We start from the raw sequence: 22,283 nt of genomic DNA on the forward strand, positions 1-22,283 counted from the left end.
GGACCCACTTGGGAACAGTATGTCAGTACTGTATATTCTCTTCTGGTGTGTGCATGTAGCTCTACAGATAGCTGAGTGCCACATGTATTGATTTCATCTCTTCATCACAGTGTTGTTAATGGTTCACTGATCATGTAGTGTGTGTGTATGTGTGATTAACTTTACATTTCAACAGCCTGTATTCCTTAAAGCACAGAAGTCATATTAAGTTTTTACTAAGAACACTGGTTTCACTGTTTGCATTTTCATATATCAGATGCATTTGGAGTCAGGCACGTTTAGGTTGACAGTCTTCTAAGTGATCTCATAAATCCTACAGAATTTTAAAATTAAGTCTTTTTTAAAGTAAATGTAAATTTTTTAAAGTAATACTACAAAATTTATAGCAGCCACATCTACACCCCAACTTATAAACAGCTCATGTAGAAGTTAAAGGTGGGGATTGGATTGTTGATATATTTTTAATAAGGCAGAATTTTTAAAAATGAAGGGTGTCCTCCAAAATACTGTATTTTATCGTTATTCTATTATGTATATAAGGTTTTTGCATATTGTATTTTACACTGATTTTAAGTGAATTTTATAATACTTTAAGTCATTTGAAAGTCAAATTTGAAAGAGTTAACATTACACAGAAATCACTGACAGATTTAAAAAACTGTTTTAGATCAAATCTCCCACTTCCTCTTGGTTGATTCGTGGTCTGATATAATATTCACATGTCTTTAAAACCCATGTTAGGGCATAAAACTAGATATTTGGATTCTGTGGGTGGGTTTTGGTTTGGGGTTTGCTTGTTTTTTAAAATCATGTTTGGGAAACAATTGAGATAAGACCTGCCTAGAAAAGAAGTGTTAACACTTGAACCAGCATTCAATATTCATTTTTTTGGAGAAATGATTTGCAACTAGTGCTGCCTGCACATGATTTCTTTGTCATTGTAAAGAGTTCATGTTTTTTAATCAAGTATTACATGGCTGGTTCTTGGTCCAGCTCTGCTACTCAATACCCCTGGTGTCACAGACCACATCTCTGACACCTGGTATTGTAAAGTATGTGTATTCTACTCACCAGTTTTTCAGAGTATATGCACATTTTAGGTTTTCATAGGATCACTAAATACTAGAACTGGAAGGGATCATCATTAAGAGACCATCTGGGCTCACAACATGTGTGTTCTTTAAAACTTTATAACAGATTTGCATTCTGTAGAAAGTAGAAGTGTTGTTAAAGAGTACATACATTCTTATGTAGTCGTAAACAGTATGTATATACATATTTTACCTCAAGCTTTCCCCCCATAGCAGACTTCATCTGTATATACCCTTGTACTTGCCCTGTGATATTTTCTTTATGTTGATTTGCCATCATTTCTTTAGCTGTTCAGTTTTTGGGTACATTGAACGTGTTTCTTTTTTTCCTGCTATCATGAATGGCATTGCTTTGAACATTTTTCTAACCGGCATTACAATGGCACACCTGTATATGGACAGCTGAGTTGGTGTGGTGGCTCTGAGTACTGACCCTTCATAGTCTGCAGTTGTGCAATTGCAGAGTGTCTGTGCTTAGCGGACTCATTTGGGAACCAGTCTTGTTTTAGGTTTAGTCTTTCCCCTAGAGTGGGATGCAGTGTAAGTAGGAGAATGGCCTTAGTAACACCCAAATAAATGTCTGAATAATTCACAAGCAGATTTGCATTTAGGCCATGGTGCTGCCAGTTGTTTGTTATACAGCTCCCTGCTAATCTCCTCCCCCATATAATACCCTTATTGAGTTGTAACTATTTGCAAGTCTAGCCAATCAGTGAGTGTAAAAAGTGATCTTAACTGGAGGAAACTGAGAGCAAAGAGGCTTTAGCAGTTTCCCTAAGATTGCTCATCTGTCCAGGATTTGAACCTGGGCAGCCTGGCTTCAGAGCCTACTCAAGAAGAGATACATCCTTTTTGGCCTGTGTTATTTCCTTTAGAAAGAGAAACAAGTAGAAAGTAATACCAGAAGCAAAACCTATCTCTTGTCAACCTTTGGGAACAGCTTTGTGTTGTCTCTGAGTGGTTGAAATTAATTTGGGATAGAGCTAGAGGATTTTAGGTGGGGAATAGCATGACTTATAAAAAGATTACTTTGACATCATTGTATTAACAGAATACATTGTAGTGAGCCAAGAATCAGTTCAGTTCACTCACTCAGTTGTGCCCGACTCTTTGTGATCCCCTGGACTGCAGCACACCAGGCTTCCCTGTCTTGTCAGCAACTCCCAGAGCTTGCTCAAACTCTTGTCCATCGAGTTGGTGATGCCATCCAACCATCTCATCCTCTCTCATTCCCTTCTCCTGCCTTCAGTCTTTCCCAGCATCAGGGTCTTTTCAAATTAGTCAGTTTTTCACATCAGGTGGCCAAAGTATTGGAGTTTCAGCTTCAACATCAGTCCTTCCAGTGTATATTCAGGACTGATTTCCTTTAAGATTGACCGGTTGGATCTCCCTGCAGTCCAGGGGACTCTCAAGAGTCTTCTCCAACACCACAGTTCAAAAGCATCAATTCTTCTGTGCTCAGCTTTCTTTATAGTCCAACTCTCACATCTGTGCATGACTACGGGAAAAACCATAGCTTTGACTAGATGGATCTTTGTTGCCAAAGTAATGTCTCTGCTTTTTAATATGCTGTCTAGGTTGTTCATAGCTTTTCTTCCAAGGAGCAAGTGTCTTTTAATTTCATGGCTGCAGTCACCATCTGCAGTGATTTTGGAGCCCAAGAATATAAAGTCTGTCACTGTTTCCATTATTTCCCCATCTATTTGCCATGAAGTGATGGATCCAGATGCCTTGATCTTAATTTTCTGAATGTTGAGCTTTAAGCCAGCTTTTTCACTCTGCTCTTTCACTTTCATTAAGAGGCTCTTTAGTTCTTCACTTTCTGCCATAATGGTGGTGTCATCTGCGTATCTGAGGTTATTGATATGTCTCCCAGCAATCATGATTCCAGCTTGTGCATCATCCAGCCCAGCATTTCACATGATGTACTCTGCATATAAGTTAAATAAGCAGGGTGACAGTATATAGCTTTGACATACTCCTTTCCCTATTTGGAACCAGCCTGTTGTTCCATGTCTAGTTTTAACTTGTTTCTTGACCTGTATAGAGATATCTCAGGAGGCAGTTCATGTGGTCTGGTATTCCCATCTCTTGAAGAATTTTCCAGTTTGTTGTGATCCACACAGTCAAATGCTTTGGCATTGGTCAATAAAGCAGAAATAGATGTTTTTCTGGAACTCTCTTGCTTTTTCGATGATCCAGCGGATGTTGGCAATTTGATCTCTGGTTCCTCTGCCTTTTCTAAATCCAGCTTGAACATCTGGAAATTCGTGGTTCACATAGTGTTGAAGCCTGGCTTGGAGAATTTTGAGCATTACTTTGCTGGTATGTGAAATGAGTGCAATTGTGCAGTAGTTTGAACATTAGTAGTTTGGCATTGCCTTTCTATGGGATTGGAATGAAAACTGACCTTTTCCAGTCCTGTGGCCACTGCTGAGTTTTCTAAATTTGCTGGCATATTGAGTTCAGCACACTAACAGCATCATCTTTTAGGATTTGAAATAGTTCAACTGGAATTCCATCATCTCCACTAGCTGTGTTATTAGTGATGCTTGCTAACGCCCATTTGACTCCGCATTCCAGGATGTCTGGCTTTAGGTGGGTGATCACACCTATGTAGTTATCTGGGACATGAAGATCTTTTATGTATGGTTCTTCTGTGTATTTTTGCCACCAAGAACAGAAGCAAAGAAACCAAGTTAAAGAATTGGTAAGTGAGGTGAGAAATGATGGTGGCTTAGACTTGAATGGATTTTGAATTTTCTGGAAATCCATAAATGCCACAAGTTTATGGATTGGCTGTAGGGATTGGGGTGAGGGAAAAATAGATCAGTGATAGTTGAGCAATTTAGTGGATGATGGTTTTATTTTGAGATGGAAAAAACTGGAGGAGTAAAGCTTTGTGGAGGGAAAATCCACCTGTTAAAAATTTAAGTGAGCAGTGAAGTGCATCACTGATGCCAGTTGGTCCTAATTAGAGAGGTTAGGGCCTGAGATGTCAATTTGGAATCCACAAATATGTTTTTTATTGTATTCCCTGTGGCTGAGCTGGTAAAGGATATGCCTGCAATGCAGGAGACCCCAGTTCAATTCCTGGGTTTAGAAGATACCCTGGAGAAGGGAAAGACTACCCACTCCAATATTCTGGCCTGCAGAATTCCATCAACTGTGTTACATTAGTCCATGGGGTCACAAAGAGTCAGACACGGCTGAGTGACTTTCACTTAATAACTTCACCTAATGATATAGAAAAGAATATTAAAGCTATTGTTGTTTATGTGGATTAGGTAGCTGAGTTATCTAAAATAAAAAAATTCAATTAAAAAGTAACAGTTGCCAATTAAAATAAAATCAACTCATACTTTTTTTCCTTCTGTAATTTTTTGCCTGTCTTAAAAGTTTTATGTCCTTCAGAGGTGATGATGGCTTTCTAGGATGACTGAGAATCTCGTTTTCTTTTCAGTTGTTTTGAAGAGTTAGAGAAGCATAGGTGTCAGCTCTTCCTTGTGTGTTAGGTGGTGTTCCTCAGAGTAGTCATCCAGGCCTGGACTCCTGTTTGCATGGAGTTTATTGTTATTTTTAAATTGCAGATTGTATTTCACATCTAGTGATCTGTCTGTTCAAATTATCTAATTCTTCACTTATTTTCAGTGGGCTATGTATTTCTAGAAACTTGTCCATTTCTTATAAGTTGCCTGTTTTGTTGACATATAACTGTTCATCATAATATTTTCTTTAACAGTATTTTGTATTTCCATGGTGTTGGTTGTTACTTCTCCTCTTTCATGTCTTATTTTGTTTAGTTGTATTTCTTTTTTCTTCTTGGTCAGCCTGGTCAGAGGTTTATTACTTTTGTGTATCCTTTCAAAAAACTGGTTCTTGATTTTATGATCTTTTTCTTTTTTCTTTTTTTTATGATCTTTTTCTTAATTTTCTGTATCCTCTCTGATCTTTATTATTTCTTCCTATCTTCCAAATTTTGGTTCTGTTTATTGTTCCTTTTCTAATTCTTTAGGTGATAGATTAGGTTGTTTATTTGAGATTTTTTTCTTGTTTTTTTTTGTGGAAGTTTTGTATCACTATGAACTTCCCTCTTAGAACTGGTTTTGCTGCATCTCCAAGTTTTTGTATGGTTGCGTCTTCATTGTCATTTGTTTTGAAGTAATTCTAAAATTTCCTCTTTGATTTCATTGTTGACCCAGTGGTCTTTTAGTAGCATGTTGTTTAGTCTCTATGCAGTTTTTTTTTTCTCTTTTCTCTTTCTGTGGTTGATGTTCTACTTTTATGCTGTTGTGGTCAGGAAAGATGCCTGAAATAATTTCTGTTCTATTCAGTTTGCTGAGGCTTGTTTTGTGCCCTAGAGGGTGTTCTATGCACTCTTAAAAAGAATGTGTATTCTGGTTTTTTTTGGATGTAACATCCTGGAAATATAAATTAAATCTAATTGTTCTGTTTTGTCATTCAGGATCTTTGTTGCCTTCTTATTTTCTGTCTGAAAGATCTATCCATTTCTGTCAGTGGAATGTTAGAAGTCTACTGTTACTATATTCCCATCCATTTTTTCCATTTATGTCTGTAGTGTTTGTTTTATGTATTAAGTGGTCCTGTATTGGGTGCATATATGTTAACGAATATTATGTCTACCTCTTGTGTTGATGCTTTTATGTGTGTCCTACTTTGTCATTCTTTGTGGTTTTTGTTTTAAAGTCTGTTTTGTCTGATATGACTATTGCCAACCCTACTTTTTTGTCATTTCCATGTGCATGAAATGTCTTTTTCTGTCTCATTTCCAGTTTGTATGTGTCTTTTGCCCTGAAGTACTTTCCTATAGGTAGCATACTGTAGGCTCTTGGTTTTTTTTTTTAATTTTTTTAAATTAAAAAAAAAATTTTTTTTTAGGCTCTTTTTTTTATTATCCAGTCTGACACTGTCTTTTGATTAGAGCATTTAATCCATTGACATTTAAAGTAATTATTGATTAGTATGTATTTATTGCTATCTTAAATCTTGTTTTGCAGTTAATTTTGTATTTTTTCTTTGTTTCTTTTTGTTTTTCCTTTTGTGGTTAATGGTTTGCCTTCATTATAATGCTTGAGTCCTTTTTTGTTTTTGTTTTTGTTTTTGTGAATCCATTGTATTTTTTTGATGTGTGGTTACCCCGGTTTTCCAGTATTTAACCCATAACTATATCTACTTGCTTTATACTGATCGTCATGTAAGCTCAAACACATTCTAAAAGATGTACATTTTTTTCCTCCCTTTCCCCACATTTTTCATAACCTTTTAAGTGAGAACTTTTTTAAGATTGTCATTGATTTAAATTGTCTTTTTAATAACATAGAACTACTGATAAGTTTTTATTGCATGTAAATCTTATAGAAATAAAACTTGATTGCTGAAACCTATATAATGCAAATTGGTAGCATTCATTTTTAGTCTGGCACCAAAATGAAAGCTCCCTCACCAAGTGCTCATGGTACATTACCAAGAATTTCTTTAAGTTTTCTGCAACCTGAACTGCTGAATGCCAAGTGAACAACTTCCTACTACTTTTATCAGTTTATTTCTGTGTACACCTTGGTGTCACCTAGCCTTCCCTGGGCATGAATGAAATTATGATGTACTAGATCCAATTCTTTTCTCTGAAGGGTTGGGCTTCCCTGGTAGCTCAGCTGGTAAAGAATCCCCCTGCAGTGTAGGAGACCCCAGTTTGGTTCCTAGATTGGGAAGATCCCCTGGAGAAGGGAATAGCCACTGTTCTTGCATGGACAGAGGAGCCTGGCAGGCTACAGCCCATGGAGTTGCAGAGTGTGACACCACTGAGCGACTTTTACTAGGTCAGTTTAAGTGTTGTTGCCTAGCAACAATGCACTCTTAAACCTACGTTTGTGTTTGCATCTTCGAGAGAGCCTGCAGATCCCCTAATTTGAGAGAGTCAGTGGTGCATTTACTGCTAGGATGCTTTCCCAGAGGTTTGAAGAGTGGGCAGCATGTGGGTATAAAAGAGTTGTTCTGCGCATTTGAGAGGGGTGGCCTTAGAAAGCATGATGAAATTTGGAAATCAGGGGGAGGAGAGTGTAGAACAGTCAGATTGAATTGCTATCATCATATTTAAGTAGAATTCCTAAACTTTGTTTTTAATCAAAAACTATCAGTGTTTTATAAAATGTTAGAAGTCCACCAGCCATAACTTGTAGGTTAACATAGAAAAATCCAAAAGAATTATTCTTCTCATAAAAGAATTAACAGAATTATTTTGTTTTCAAAATGTCATACTTGAATCATAGTAAGAAAAAGAATCTCTTTTACGGAGAACAAAGCTTACGGATGTTGAAGTAAGTTCAGACCCATTGTGGTGCTGGTGGCCCTGGGCCATGGGATGCAGGATAACTGCACTCCTCATGCTTAAAGAAGAGCTTCATTTGGGAGCCTTCAGGGGTCCCTGGACTGGGCTGCAGATGTAGATTTTCTTTCTTTTTTTCTCTTGCTCTTTCTGTTTGTTTTTTTTTTTTTTTTTACCAAAACTTTTGAACATCTGCAGAAATACAGTCATAAAACAAACCTCAGTGTGCCCATTTTGACAGTTCCCACCCTTGTATTTGGCTTTTTTTCCCCCCTCCCCTTTGCACACATGGTTTTTGAAAGTGTTATGTCTGTATGTATTTACTACTTTATTTTTAGGCCAGGTGTGTTTTAACGCAAACCCCAGGCAGCATATGCTATTCACCAGGAGCCCTTCAATATACATCTCTTAGTGGACACCATTCCAGTTTTGTGCCTAGCATGATCATTACTGAATACCCACAGCTATAAGAACCTAAGAATTTTAAAGAACACATTTTTACTGTTGTTTCCCTTTGGGAGAATATATATGTTAACTCTTTTGGTTGCCACCATTCTGTGAGATGCAATTCAGAGAATGCTGAAACAGAGTAGAAAAAGCCAAACTCTGTAGTGACTGCTTCTGGCTAGGATAATAATGTTAGTTAGTTTCCTATTGGATTTATGAGAATAAGAAAAATACCAGAAAGATCTCCTGTGTTATGTGTGTGTTTGGACTCTGGGTGCTATTTGGACTGTCGGGCATGAGGAGATGGCCACTGGGCAGGTCTGCTGTGATTCGGATTTGGGACTTGAGTGGCAGGGACATGTGACTGCTGTGCGAGGGTTATTTTTGGGATCTGGGTGTCGGCTTCTCGTCAGAAACCATAGAAAGTTAGTGGGAGATGCACTTGTGGAGGCTCAGAAAGCAACAGGCATTGTTATGTGAGTTTTTGAACTTTTGAGCATGGGTTGTTGCTTCCGCAAAGAATTAAGTAGTGACAATGACAATGAAAAAACTGGCCTGTTACAGAAATCAGTGGAGGAGAAGGAACCGGAGAGCAAGATAAGTAAAACTTTATCTTCATTATTCAGTGCCTTTGGAGATGAGGAGCTTCCCAGCAGTGGACGCAGGGCCAGCGTGTGGGCTGGGGTTTTGGCAAGGCTGGCACGCAGAGAGGTCCCAGCGCCTGGGCGGCTGCTGGACTCCTCTCCCACGTCCGGGCTCTTTACTGGGTCTGGACACATAGGTGAGGCTGATGGGAATGCTGACGTCACCGCTGTGGGGCACAGTGGTGAAGGTGCCTGGGGCCCTCCGTGTGGGGGCCTCCCTGCTGGTGAGGGGCCCTGCTCTCCAGTCCCGGCGCCCCCTGACCAGGGTCTTGGCCACTACCCTCCCTGCCACTGCCCAGCCACCTGGGAAAGCTCAGAGGTGGGGAACAAGGTGCTGGTCACTGTTCATATCGGTAGTGCTGCTGACTCCTCAGATCTGAGTGGTGAGGAGAGGGCAGGCGGAGGTCTTGTTTATGGTGACCGCAAACGGTGTAGGAATTCCCGAGAGAGCAGGTTTTACAATATTTGTGCTGTTGATCCTCACGGCCCAGAAGGTGGAGATGAGCTGTGTGCTCATGCGTCTGAAACAGCTGCAGCTCCCCAGAGCTGTCCAGCTGTCACCTCTGAGGGGGCCCACAGAGGGGCCCAGCCTCCAGATAGCACTGGCCATGGGCCTGGGGGGTCGAAGGCCCCTGGGGCAAAATTGCCCCTGCAGGGCAGGCCACTCCCAAGGGGGAGAGAGTGGGCTCTCAGTGAGAAAGCTCAACCTCACTCTGCCCTGGTGAGTGACAGTGACCCACCCTGTGCCACAGACGTTGGTGCTTTGCTGGCACAGACCTTCGCCAGCTTCCCTGAAGCTGACACAGAAAGGAGCACATTCACAGAAAGGAGCACATTCCGTAATGTGTGCACACTCCCCACCTTACACATCCACACAGATGCTGACTGCCTAGTGAGTGCATGCACCATCCCTGAAGGGAGATCGCCTGGCAGTTCACAGCCTGGGGATCTGGTGACTGAGTCACAGAGTACTGTAATCAGTGGCGCTTCACATGTTGAGAGAGATGGTGATTGTGGGACCCTAACAGCTCATGCAGATCAGAGTTTAAACTGTGGAAGGGCAGGAGCAAGTAACTCTGCAAAACCACTGAAAGACAGCGATTGTTCCAGTTTAGAAGTTAGCAGATCAAACTGCAGAATCCTTTCCATAAGTCGAGATAGAATCAGTTTAAGTTCAGGAAGATGTATCACTTCAGGGACGTTTAGATATCTGCCCACTCATGCAAGTTTCCAAGACTCAGCCCCTCACAAAGGTGACGGCCCAGGGCCCTTGGTGCTTGAGGAGCAGCGCCTGGGAGACCGCAGTGTGGAAACTGGACGCGGCCTGCATGCCAACAAGGCTGGCTTGTCTTTGCTGTCTTGGAATCATCCATCTTACCAGGATGAGGGTGATGCTAGCATTTTGGAAGATGAGGCTTGTGGTAAGAGGGCTTCTGAGTGGAGAGCTGCCGCCCAGGTGGACCTGAGTATGAACACCAGGGCCAGCAAGGCCTGGGCCCAGAGCCGCAACGTGGTGTGTGCAGTGCGGGCAGCAGCTGGGCCAGGGATGTCCCAAGACTCGCAGGGAGCACCTCCACACAGCAGGTGCCTCCTCAGCTCCAGGTGGCCCGCAAGTGACCTCGTTTGCCCTGCAGGTGTTTTTACCTGCGCCGAAGAGGAGAGTGTAACAGAGGGTGAGTTGTGCGTGAAGAGCTCAGGGAAGGACCTTCACAGGCCAGAGAGTGCTGAGCAGGAACCCCCGAGAGCCAGTCACAGGGACACCAGGACAGCTGCCACAGAGAGGGTTCAGGTAGATCCCCGAACAGCCTTTGACTGGGAAGCAAATGCACAGACAAGCACAGCAGTGCCCAGTCAGGGTGTGCTTGTTCGTGTCAGTTCTGGTGGAGCAGAGAATCCTGACTTTGAGACAGCTCACCCAGAAAGGAACAATGAGGCCTGCCGAGTGAATGACGGCAGTTGTGAGGAGCTCGGCCTTGCACCACTTGTAAGCCAGAGTTTGGCCCCAGGTGTGCAGGACTTGGAAAGCGTGCGGGTGAGCCCTGTGTACAATGGTGGCAGCCCTTTGCCGAAGCAGGTTCTCTCCCAGTCAGCCAGAGATGCTCCTGAGGCCTCTGGTGGGCGAGCGTCAGGGCTGAGAGAACCAGAGCTGACGGGTGGAGAAGAGGAGGAGGCACTGCGTCTGCAGGAAGGCAGTGGCGGTTCCGGCACTGCCAGCCACACAGGCCTGTGTGGAACAAGCGCACACTCATGCCCTTTCAGCCAGAGGGGTGCCAGGCCTACGGTGCAAGGACCTGCATTACAAGGGGACATGGGTTTGGTGGTCTCTGAAAGAGTGGAGTTAGGGGTTTATCGTGCAGGGTGCTCCTGCGTGACTGGTGTTTACCCTGCCCAAGTGGACGGGTTGCAGGGGATTCCTGTCGTCCCAGGTGACTGCGGGGAGGTGGCCGTCCCAGATTGTGAGTACCCTGCTCTGTCGCTTGTGTCTGAAGAGCTGTCTGAGGGGGATTTGCGGAGCGCCCCAGGGCAGCAGCACCCCCAGTTTCTGAGTGCACTTTCCTGCTACCCGATGGCGGAGCTGGCAAGTCAGATGTTTTCTGAGGGACCGGCAGATGGTTGCAGATATCAAGCGGGCTGTCCATGGACTGATACAGTCACGAAGGATACCTTAGAAGATGAGCAGATCTTTAGTGAGGACCTGCACTGTAAGCCCCAGGACCTGGAGATGTCTTTGTTTTGGATGGAAAAGCCTCCCTTTCAGCTACCAGTGGCAGAAGATACAGTCATTTGGGGATGGCAAGAGACAGGTTCACACTTAGTAAGTATACGTATCAGTTTTTATTGCTGTGATGTGCTAACCTTTCATTTTGCTTTTTAACTTGGAATTAACAAATATTTATTCTAAACAATTGTTAGTTGTTTCAGTGTTGTTATAAAACGAAATTAGTATAGCATCAGTTTAACCATTTCCAAACTGCAGAGTGTGAATTTGGTTCCCTCTTAGTATATTGAAGCTAGAATCTACATGTGGACTTGGAGCACTAATGCCTGTGGTACAGGTCATCAGGCATGGCTGTTTGTGGAGGCTACCCCACCCTGTCTTCATCCATCCTATCCTCGCCACTGGCTCCCTGTGGAGTGGAACACACATTTGGCCCATTGGGTGTTTAAAATCACTGCAGAAGGTTACACTTGGAGAACACAGAGGAGTTGAAATCTCTGCTTTCTACTGCTTTTGCATGGCAGCCGTCCAGGGAGGTACACTTGGCGCTTTTAACTGGCTCCAGGATGTCGGTTCTCTCTTCTCATCAGAAGCGCTTGCAGGGCTCTGGGAACCTCACCGCTCAGGCCCCACTGGTTTGGGAGAACCAAACCAGCATGTGATCTGCACTGAGCGGGTCGTTTGAGCATTTTCCTAGAATTTCTGTAATAAATGCAAACATTCAAGAAACAGCAAGTTAGTCTTGTTCTTGATGCTGTCCTTTGAACGTGTATACTTGTAGTAGCAAAATCGCGTTCATTCAATCAGTTTATTTTTAGTGGTTTTTGTTGTATTAGGCAAGAGAAATAGTAATAGTGAACAGATAGGTGTGGCTGAAATATTATGGCTATTATATGGAAACAAGCAAGTAGAAATTAAATTTTATAATTTATCTACTAACCTTTCTTTCCATTCCATGCTCAGATTTGGAAGTTTTTCTCAAAACAGTTATGTTCTGGTTAATCAGTTTTATTCCTGCAGTAGTTCTGGAGGCGAGCACCACTTAACCGCTTCCCTCAGTGGATGCAGCCCCCAGCTGGCCCCAGCTGTCCACACCTGTCCCTCAGGTGGAGCACACACAGCTCCTGCTCTTGCACAGGAGGGTGAGGTGCATGTGCGCTGCTGAGTTAGCTGTCAGCTGCGCCTTGTGCCTGGCAGTGTGCTCACCTGACACACTACACTTACTGGTACTGCTTTTTATTCAAAACTCTGGTCCTCAAAGTGCCTGTGCAGACATCTCACTAAGCTATAGGTAGCCGCTATTACGCTGTTTTACAGGTAACAAGCCAGAGTTATAGATGTCATGATGATTGTGAAGCCTTTGAATTGCTCTGAGTTGCTAAACTTAGTGCCAGTCCAGGACTAGTCCAGGCTCACTTAAACTTTAGAAAACAGACACTTCTTTCCCTTCCATATCTCACCTGTCTTACATTCTCCATCTGCCTCCCCCTCCTCTGATACTCGGTGTTCTGGTTCCCAATCACTAACTTGTCAGTGGGATGGTTTTCTTTCCTGGTCAAAAGATGTAAGTCTGTGAGTTGGTACGTTATTTATTTTTGTTAATGGAGCGTAGCACTGAGGGTAGTGTTTCTTTGAGTGTCAAAATTTGGGGATACTGCACTCTTCAAAGAGTAACATGAGTCATTTGTGTAGAATGGCATCAGAATGTGGCCATTAAGGTCAGCTCACTGCTAGTTCTACCAACTATTGCTTGGCCATGATTTTTCAGGGGAAAAATAAGACTTAGGAAGCCACACAGATGAAACTTGAGTTGTTGATAATCAGTTGGAGGTCCCTGTGACTGCAGGAAAATAGCTGCATTTTGAAGAAATGTGTTTAGTACAAGTTGTTTCTCATGTGAGTTACAAGAAGTTAATGAGCTCTTGATAAATGTTTTGTTTTCTTGATATTAAAACACAGTTTTCTAATTAGGATCATTTTTGTGAGTGAGTTAGTTAACCATCCTCTGCCTTGGTTTCCTTACTTGTGTCATGGAGCTGTCATGACTCAACTCAGGTGTGTGCATGGGGTGTGCCTGGCACCCAGCTGGCTGTCACATCTCTGTTCTTGCATCCCCGTCATACCTCAGAATATCCCTCGAATCCTGACTGACTGCGGGAGATTGTGTGATGCCCCTGATGCCTGATTTGGATTTGAGTGTTTCCTACTGTAGAAGTAGTCAGTTGTGCATGGGTAGTGTTCCAGTCAGCTGTGGCATAAAACCTTGCACAAGTTGTCAAATAGTAGAAAGTAGAATTTTATGTTATTACATCATGAAACATTCGTTCCTTCCACATGTTTCTCGGGCAACTCCCTGCTGGGTTCAGGACTGCAGGTGTCAGTGTGCCCAGAGTGTGTGTGCCTTAGAGTGTGCCCAGGGTGGACACCCGGGAGCCTATGGGGAGGACAGGACATGCCTTGTGGGTGAGCAGAGGGGGAGGAGCCCGAGGCCTGCATGGCTCTCAGGATGCTGTTTGTGGGCATTGTGCTTCCAGGACTCTGTGTGTGTGTGTGTGTGTGTGTGTGTGTGTGTGAGCTGTAAAATGTGTGTTGGTGATGCAGTATAGCCAACTGCAGGTGGTGCTAAAAACAAGGAAGACCTTGTGCAAATTGCAGGTTGGAGTTAGGAATTTAGAGAATGTATAGTGTGTCAATGAGGTCAGGGGTCTGTTCCGTGGGTGGAAAACTTGACGCATGTTACGTTGGGAGAACGAGATTGGGTGTAACCAGAAGAGGTGGGTTATGAGAGTATTAGTATAGGAAAGAATAAAGGCGTGAATTTGAAAAAAAAGAGAGCAGAGAGAAAAGGTGTACCTGCTGAGGAGGGCAGTGGTGCCCATGAGGTTGGGGGTCGTCTGTTACTGTGCTCCATGCAGTCCTGTCTGCCTTGTTTTCGGACCACCTTGTGCTGTGCCCGGCACTCACTGAGGACGTCAGAAGTGTGTGTGTTGAAGACACAGGTGGACATGCAGGAGCAGAGTCCAGCAATGAGCTGGAAGTTCAGATGTCACATAAGAAGGGAGCTTGACGACTCAGTGCTTCTTGAGGGAAACATTCTTGAAGGAGAAGGGGTACCCTCTTCTTTGCCCTGTCTGGTACTTAAAATTTAGAAGGACTCCAGATCAGCCCTTATGTAGATGCCTGGTTCTGGGCGTGATGTTTATTGTCCATGCCTCGAGGTATGGACAGAGGATACTCTATAACTATCCACATCAGCCCTCTACCTTAGTTTCACAAATAGTTTTTTCACTGCAAGTGTTAATCACCCCAGCTCGAGTGAATTTATTATGGTTTTTTTTTTTAAAAAAAAGGTTGTTAACCCATACGTTGCTTCCTACTTGGCTCATCATGGTGCACTGGCCTTAGAGACAGCCTCTCTGGGTGGTGCCAAGAGGCTGCTCCCAGTGTGGAACTGCTGCCTGGGCTCCTGGGACCCAGCCTGTTCCCCTTTTGCAGCCCTGGCCCTGCTTGGTGGAGTCATGATGTGCAGTCCCTGGAGAATGCAGGTCGTGTCCAGGCTTGCTTAGAAATTGGGGTGGCTGCCCCAGGACATAAGATTTGGGGGACTCTTCAGGGTTTGTAAGCAGGAGAGAGAAAATTCAAGGGTGGTGTGGGTTTAGTGAGGTGTGCCAGGAAAGACCTCAGCAGTCCCCAAGGGACGCAAAGGTGTGAGCCAGCCGAGCAGACATCTGGGAGTGTTCTGACAAACGAGCCCAGAGAGTCGAGGGCCAGTATGTTTGGAACAGCCTGAGGGCCATGTGACTGGAAATGGGCACTGTCACAGGCTGTCCGCATCTGGCTCCTCTCCACCATGACTCTTTCATTTTCTGCAGCCTTTAACCTTTAGCAGTGTTCAAGAACATCAGTTCTCAGATTTGCAAATCTGTGAGTTGTGTTGGGTAGTCTGGACCAGAGAAATAACTGAATTACCAGTTGAAAAAAGTTGATCAGATACCCCATGAAGGCAGGACTCTCATTCCCATTTCTTGAGAGCTGTTCACTTGGTAAGAAATGAACATCTGGAGTGGAGTTCTGAGTGCATCAACTTCGATCACTTTTGCATCTGATTTCTCCCTAAAAGTATGTTTAAATAGGTTCAACCCTTTTCACACAAATTCTCTAGCATGGATGTGTTTTAACTCTAAATTAGTAAGTAAAATTGCAGTGATTGGAATTTGGATACAAATAAACATATCATGTTTTTTCTTAGGTACCAACAGCCAAGGTTTCGGAGCTAAACCCTAATGCAAAAGTATGGGGCACTCCACTGTTACAGCTGGAACCGCGTGGAGCTGCAGACGGTGGCGTGAGCACAGTCTGGGAGGCACCTCCTGGCCGTGGCCACCTCGGTGAGTGGGCGGGGCTGGGCCTCTGCTCTGGGCTGCAGCCTTGTTTCCTTTGAGTTCACCTTTGGGAAACTATTTAAGATCTGTGTCATGGTTGGTGACAGTATTTACAAACCCTGAGGTCCCTCACAGTCAAGTTGAAAAGGTCAGTAACTGCAGGTGTAAATCTTTATTTTAAGAAAAAGCTGTTCTTCTAACCCTTCCTCTTGGGGTGAAATTCTTAATTACAGGATTGGACACCAATGGTGATGGTGACAAAAGTCATGAGAATGTTGCGCTGTCAGATCTACAGGAGTCAGACCAGACAGCCATGAGCACTTTGGGTCTGGACCACTCGGAGTATGAGTCACCGCCTGAAAGTAGTGAGACAGGTAAAGCTGTTTTATGATTTCATTTTCATATAGAGTATGGGCTTCTTTATGTTGCACTTTTAGTTCTTTGTTCATTTCTTCCTCTTTTTTGTTTCTTCCCTTGTGGTTTGATGATTTCTTTGGTGGCATGCTTGTGTTCTTTTCTCTCTAGCTTCTGTGTAGCTATTGTAGGTTTTTAGATTTGTGGTTAGAGTGTTCCTCATATATGTTGACCTGTAACTTTATCTACTTGTTAATAGAAATAACTGATAGTCATGTAAGCTCAGACACATTCTAAAAGATCTACATTTTTACTCCCTTCCCCCACATCTTGTTTTTTTATGTCATTTTGCATATTCTTATCTCTCCCTTAATTGTATATAGTTGTAGTTGCTTGTACAGATTTATATTTTAATCTGTATATGACTTGTAGTTATAGTTGCTTCTACAGTTTGTAGTTTAATTTGTATACTGACTTACATAAATAATCTTCGGTCCTTGCTATGTGTCTGCCTTTCCTAGTGGGATTTCCCTTTCCTATAGGTTCTTCTTTTCCACTTCTAGAAGACCCTTCAACGTTTCTTCAGCGCAGGTTTGGTATTGATGAATTCTTTCAGTTTCTTCATGTCTGAGAAGCGCTTTAATCTTTTCTTCAATTCCAAATGATTGTCTTGCTGGGTAGAGTAATGGAGGTTGCAAGTTTTTACCTTTCAGCCCTTGATATGTATCCTGCCACTCCCTTCTGGCCTGCAGAGTTTCTGCTGAAAAATCAGTTGATGGCCTTATGGGGGTTCCCTTGATTATAACTCCTTGTTTTTCTCTTGCTTCCTTTAGAATCCTCTTTATCTGTAACTTTTGCCATTTTAATTATGACATGTCTTGGTGTGGGTCTCTGAGTTCCATCTGGTTTGGAATGGGACCCTCCATGCTTCCTGTTCTTGGATATCTGTTTCCTTCGTCAGCTTTGGGAAGTTTCCAGCCATAATTTCATCAGATACATATTTTACCCTCTTCTCTGTCTCTCCTTTTTCTGGAACCTCTGTAATGTGATTTTAGTATACTTGATGTTGTCCCAGAGGCCCCTTAAACTATCCTCATTTTAAAAAAAATAGCTGAAGCGGTTCTTTGCTGTTCTTGTTGGGTGGTTTCCGTTATTCTGTCTTCCCAATCACTTGTGAGTTCTTCTGTGTTACCTGATCTGCTTTCAGTCCTTACACTGTTTTTCATTTCCGTTATTGTATTCTTCAGCTCTGACTGGTTCTTTTTTAAAAATTATTTCCTAGTTTCTTGTTAAAGTTCTCACTGTGTTCATGTATTCCTTTCCCAGCTTCAGTTAGCATTCTTATTAATAATACTTCGATTTTTTTAATCTGCTATTTATCTCTATTTCATTAGTTTTTTCTCTCTTTCATTTGAAACATACTCCTCTGTCATCAGTGCTGAAGCAGAAGCCTTGAGGATTGGGTTCGAGCCAGTTCCATTCCCTCTAAATGTGTGCACCCCACCCACTTCCCCACTGCAATGGCTTCTCCACACTAGTGGAGAGTAGGCCAGAGCACGAGGGGCTGGAGTGAGCTGGTGGTCCCAGCTCACCATCAGAGCCCCAGGCAGTTTCCTGTCCACTCCTCTGTGCGCAAAGGTACTATCAGTGGCTACTGTCACCCTATTTAGACATTGATGTGCTTTAAAAGTTCTGCCTGTTAAACCTGTCCCTATATAATGTACCTTTCACGGGTTTCTTTGATTCTTTTGTAAACTGACTCTCGTGCTGATACCGAGGTGAGGGGTGCTGGCCTCAGGGAAATGTAAGACCCAAACAGTTCCTGAAAGGCAGGTCAGATTTGAGTAGGAGAAGACGAGACTGACGAGAAAGTGAAGCGCCGGTAGAAGTGCAGACAGGAAACGTTCGTGTTGAAATTGAGTCAAACTCAGGAGGAGGTGGTTCTTTGTGAAAGGGGTATTTAAAGCGTTTTAGAAGAAAAAGAAGGGAGTTCTCTTTTGGGGTCCAGGGTGTTGGGCCAGCATAGGAATTTCTGTAAGGAATGGGACAGCAGTTGCTCACCTCCGATTTTGTTTCTTCCTTAATCTAAAAGACCAGACAGTATTTTTTTTTTAGAGGTTTTTTAATTAAAAAAAAAATTTTTTTTTTCATTTATTTTTATTAGTTGGAGGCTAATTACTTTACAATATTGTAGTGGATTTTGGCATACATTGACATGAATCAGCCATGGAGTTACATGTATTCCCCATCCCGATCCTCCCTCTCTACCCGATCCCTCTGGGTCTTCCCAGTGCACCAGGCCTGAGCACTTAAGACCAGACAGTTTTAAGACCCCAGCAGACTTGAGGAATAGGTTGCACGCTTGTTATTAATGGTCAGATGGGCAAGTGTGAGTGCAAGAGCGGCTGCACAAGGACCGTGTTCAGACCCCCATGTCACTGTCTAGAGAAGGTTGCATGACTGAGAAAGCCTGCCCTCCCTTTCTTACCACCAGCTGTAGGGTTACGTATGAAAGGTTCTTAATTTATTACTGTGTAAGTGTTTGACGTTAAATATTTATTTTCCCCTAGAAGGGAACCCAGAAAGACCTTGTATGTACAGTTGCTGCTGACCTTTGTGACCATGTGCCTGGCCCCTCACTGCCCTCCTCACTCTGCCTAGATTACATAGACCATCATTTCAGCTACTTCCTTGCATCTAACTTCCTTCACAGTTGCTTAGCAGATGCCTCTGACTTGTTTAAATGTAATTCTCTACCTACTCTGCGTCTGTTCCTGAGCAGATAGACAGATGTGGCTAAAGAAGACAAGTGTTGCAGTGTAGAGTGGTCTCATTTTCCATTCACGGTTTCAGACTTGCAGGGGCCTCTCTGGCCCCACAGCGCTGCAATCGAGCTCCTGGATGGCCATTTCACACCTGCCAACTTCAGGGGTGTAGAGCACTAATGAGGTACCACTGGTGTACCGTAAACATCATGTTTGGAATATCCTTGCTTTCTGTAAGCTTTATTTTCCGTAGCTTGAAGCAGTATTCAGATCATTCTAGAACTGGCTGGCTGATTCTTCCAGTTGGACTTGGTGGGTAGACAGCTGAGAAACCATCTCCCGTCATGTCAGAGTCGTGCCCGCTACCACGGAGACTGCCTGTGCCCTTCCCCCTGCCCACACCCTGCCCCAGCCAACCACTCATCTGCTTTCTGTCACTGCACTTTAGTCTGGGATTGTATGTAAAGAGAGTGTTACAGTATGTGCTCTTTTTGTGAGGCTTTTTTACTTACTTGTTTTGAGATTCATTCAAGTGATAACATTTTGGGGCCTTTACTTTTTGGACCCCGTACTGTTCCATTCCATTATCTATCATAGTTTGTTTTTTTATTCACCTGTTGATGAATATTTGGATTGTTTTCAGTTGGGGCTCTTACAAATAAGGCTACAATAGACATTTATAAACAAGGCTTTGTGTGTACATATGTTTTCATTCCTTTTGGGTAAATACCCAGGAATGGAGTAGATGGGTCATCCGCTAGGCATTGGTTTATCTTTTTAAGAAATGATAGAGCTGTAAAGTAATTAGCCTTCAACTAATAAAAATAAATGAAAAAAAAAAAAAAAAGAAATGATAGAGCTGTGTTTCATAGCTGTCCCCTTGCACCCCCACTTGCAGTGGTCACAGCTCCTGCTGCTCCACACCATTGCTGGCACTTGATACCATCAGTCTTTTTAATGTTAACCATTCCAAAAGTTTGGTAGTAGAATCTTCCTGTGGATTTACTTCACATTTCCTTAGTGACTAATGGTGTCAAACATCTTTTCAAGTGTGTATGTTTCTTCAGTGAAGGGTCTGTTCAAGTCTTTTGCCCATTTTCTTAATTGGATTGATTTATTGAGTTGAGAGTTCCTTGGACAGAAGTCTTTATCAATATGTAACTTGCAAATACATCCTTCCAGTTTGTAGCTTGTCTTTTTGTTCTCCTAATAGTATCTTTTGAAAAGCAAAAGTTTAAAACCTTTTATATTGTTGAGTTATGGACCTTGCTTTTAGTGTTGTTCCTACAAAATCTTTTAATCCAGGGTCACAAATGTTTTCTACTCCATAAGTTGTATTTTTTTTTAATTTAAAATTTATTTTTGGCTGCACCAGCTATTCATCGCTGTGCGCGGGCTTTCTCTAGTCGGGGCGAGTGGGAGCTGCTCTTGGTTGTGGCGTGGACTTTCTCCTGGGGCGTGGACTTCGGTAGTTGCAGCACTCAGGCTCAGTCAGAGCTGCTCTTGGTTGCGGTGCTTGGACTTTTCTCTAGGGACATGGACTTCAGTAGCTGTAGCACTTCAGGCTCAGTAGTTACCGCCTGAGGGCTTAGTTGCTCTGCAGCATGTGGGATCTTGCCAGACCTAGATCAAACCCGTGTCCCATGCGTTGGCAGGCAGATTCTTAACCACTGTACTACCAGGAAAGTCCCAGTTACATGGTTTTACATTTTTTAGGTCTGTGGTCCATTTTTAATTAATTTTTGTATGTGGTGTGAGGTGTGAAGCAGAGTTCTTCCCCTCCCCCCACAGCACATGTATTAATAGATACGCAGTTGTTCCAGTAGCATTTGTCAGATAGACTCTCCTGCCCTTCGCCACTGCACTGCCTTTGTGCCTTTGTCAGAATCTTTTGTCTCTGACTGTATGTGGGTTTGTCCCTGGACTATCTCTTCCACGTCAGTCTGTTTGAACAACAAAACCACACTGTTTTAATTACTGTAAATAATCCTTTAAAAGCAGGTAGTATTATTTAGCCTCCCAATTTTTTTTTTTTTTTTCAGACTTATTTTGGCTGTTGTAGGTCCTTTCCATTTCCATGCAAATTCAGGTGACCTGGTCAGTTTCTGTATTGTGTGCTGAGATTTTTATTGGCATTTCATTGACTCTGTAGATGAGTTGGAGAAGATTGACATCTTGGCTTGCTGATCATGACGTGGTATATGTCTCTGCTTGTTCAGATCTTTAATCTCTCTTGACTGTTTTTCACTGTATTTTTCAGTTTTCAGCTTGCTGGCTTTTTGCATCTTCTGTTCAATTTATCATTAAGTATTTCATATTTTTTTGTGCTATTGTAAAAGTGTGTGTTAGTCACTTAGTCGTGTCTGATTCTTTGTGACCCCATGGACTATAACCTACCAGGCTCCTTGGTCCATGGGATTCTCCAGGAAAGAATACTATTGTAAGTGGTTCTTAAAAATTCAATCTGTAACTATTTGTTACTAATAGATAGAAATAACTTTTATAAATTGGTATCATACCCTGAAAGCTTATTAAGCTCACATATTAGTTTTAGAAGCTATTTTGTAGATTCCATTGGATGTTCTACATGGACTGGTGTTATCTGTGAATAAATCCAGTTTTATTTCCTATCCAATCTAGTTCCTTTTATTCTTTATCTTGCCTCATTGCACTGAATAGAACTTTCATTACAGAGGTGAACAGATGTGGTAAGAGCAAATGTCTGACTGATGTGGGGTGGGGGTGGGGATCATCTTTCGCCATTAAGTACAATGGTGCTCTTGGTTTTGTGTTTGTGGCCTTTGCTGGGCAGACCAGATCCCCTTCTGTTGTCATCTGCTCAGAGTTTTAAGGAGGAACAGTTAAAGAGGAATTTGTCATGCTTTTTCTTCATCTGTAGCAGTGATTGTATTTTTTTTTTTTTTGGTATTGTATTTTGTGTGTGTGTGTGTGTTAAGATGAATTATATTGATTTTTTAAAAAATGTTTAACCAACCTTAAATTCCTGGGGTATGCCTCACTGTGTCAGGATGTAATACATTTCTCATATATTATTGGATTGGATTGGCCATAATTCTGCTTAGAATTTGTACACCTGCATTCATGAGGGATGTTGGTGTGTAGTTTCATTTTGATGTTTTCCCTCCTACTGAATTTTTGGGAAGAGTTTATTTCTTCCTTAAATGAAAAATGAAGCCATCCGAGTGTAGAATGATGATTGTGGGGAAGTTGTCAGGTACAGTTTGTTTGGTTTTTTTATATAGGGCTACCCAGGTTTATTTCTTCTTGAAAGAGCTTTGGTCTCTTATGTCTTTACTTAAGTACTTTGTCCATTTCATCTAAATTGCCCAAGTTATTGCATAGAATTGCTCATAGTACTCTATTAATCCTTTTAGTATCTATAAAAATCTTTGTCACAAAAAAAAAACTTTGTCATGTCATATCACTCATTCCTGTTGTTGGTAATTCCTGTCTTCTCTCCCTGCCTCCCCCTAGTCAGTCTGGGTAGACGTTTGTCAATTTTATTCATCTCAAAGAA

At 42.5% G+C, this 22,283-nt stretch overlaps 1 protein-coding gene across 2 annotated transcripts in view; it reads left to right on the forward strand.

The window, feature by feature from the left end:
* The window catches only part of LARP4B (La ribonucleoprotein 4B), an 81,486-nt gene that overhangs the window by 27,265 nt on the left and 31,938 nt on the right, over positions 1–22,283 (forward strand). For both annotated transcript variants that reach the window (XM_070472275.1, XM_070472276.1), the window contains exons 4-5: positions 15,494–15,632; positions 15,860–16,000. In XM_070472275.1, the coding sequence (XP_070328376.1) occupies positions 15,494–15,632; positions 15,860–16,000 (280 nt within the window). The remainder of the gene's footprint in view (positions 1–15,493; positions 15,633–15,859; positions 16,001–22,283) is intronic.

Source organism: Odocoileus virginianus, chromosome 9 (assembly GCF_023699985.2).
Source record: "Odocoileus virginianus isolate 20LAN1187 ecotype Illinois chromosome 9, Ovbor_1.2, whole genome shotgun sequence".
Taxonomy (NCBI): domain Eukaryota; kingdom Metazoa; phylum Chordata; class Mammalia; order Artiodactyla; family Cervidae; genus Odocoileus; species Odocoileus virginianus.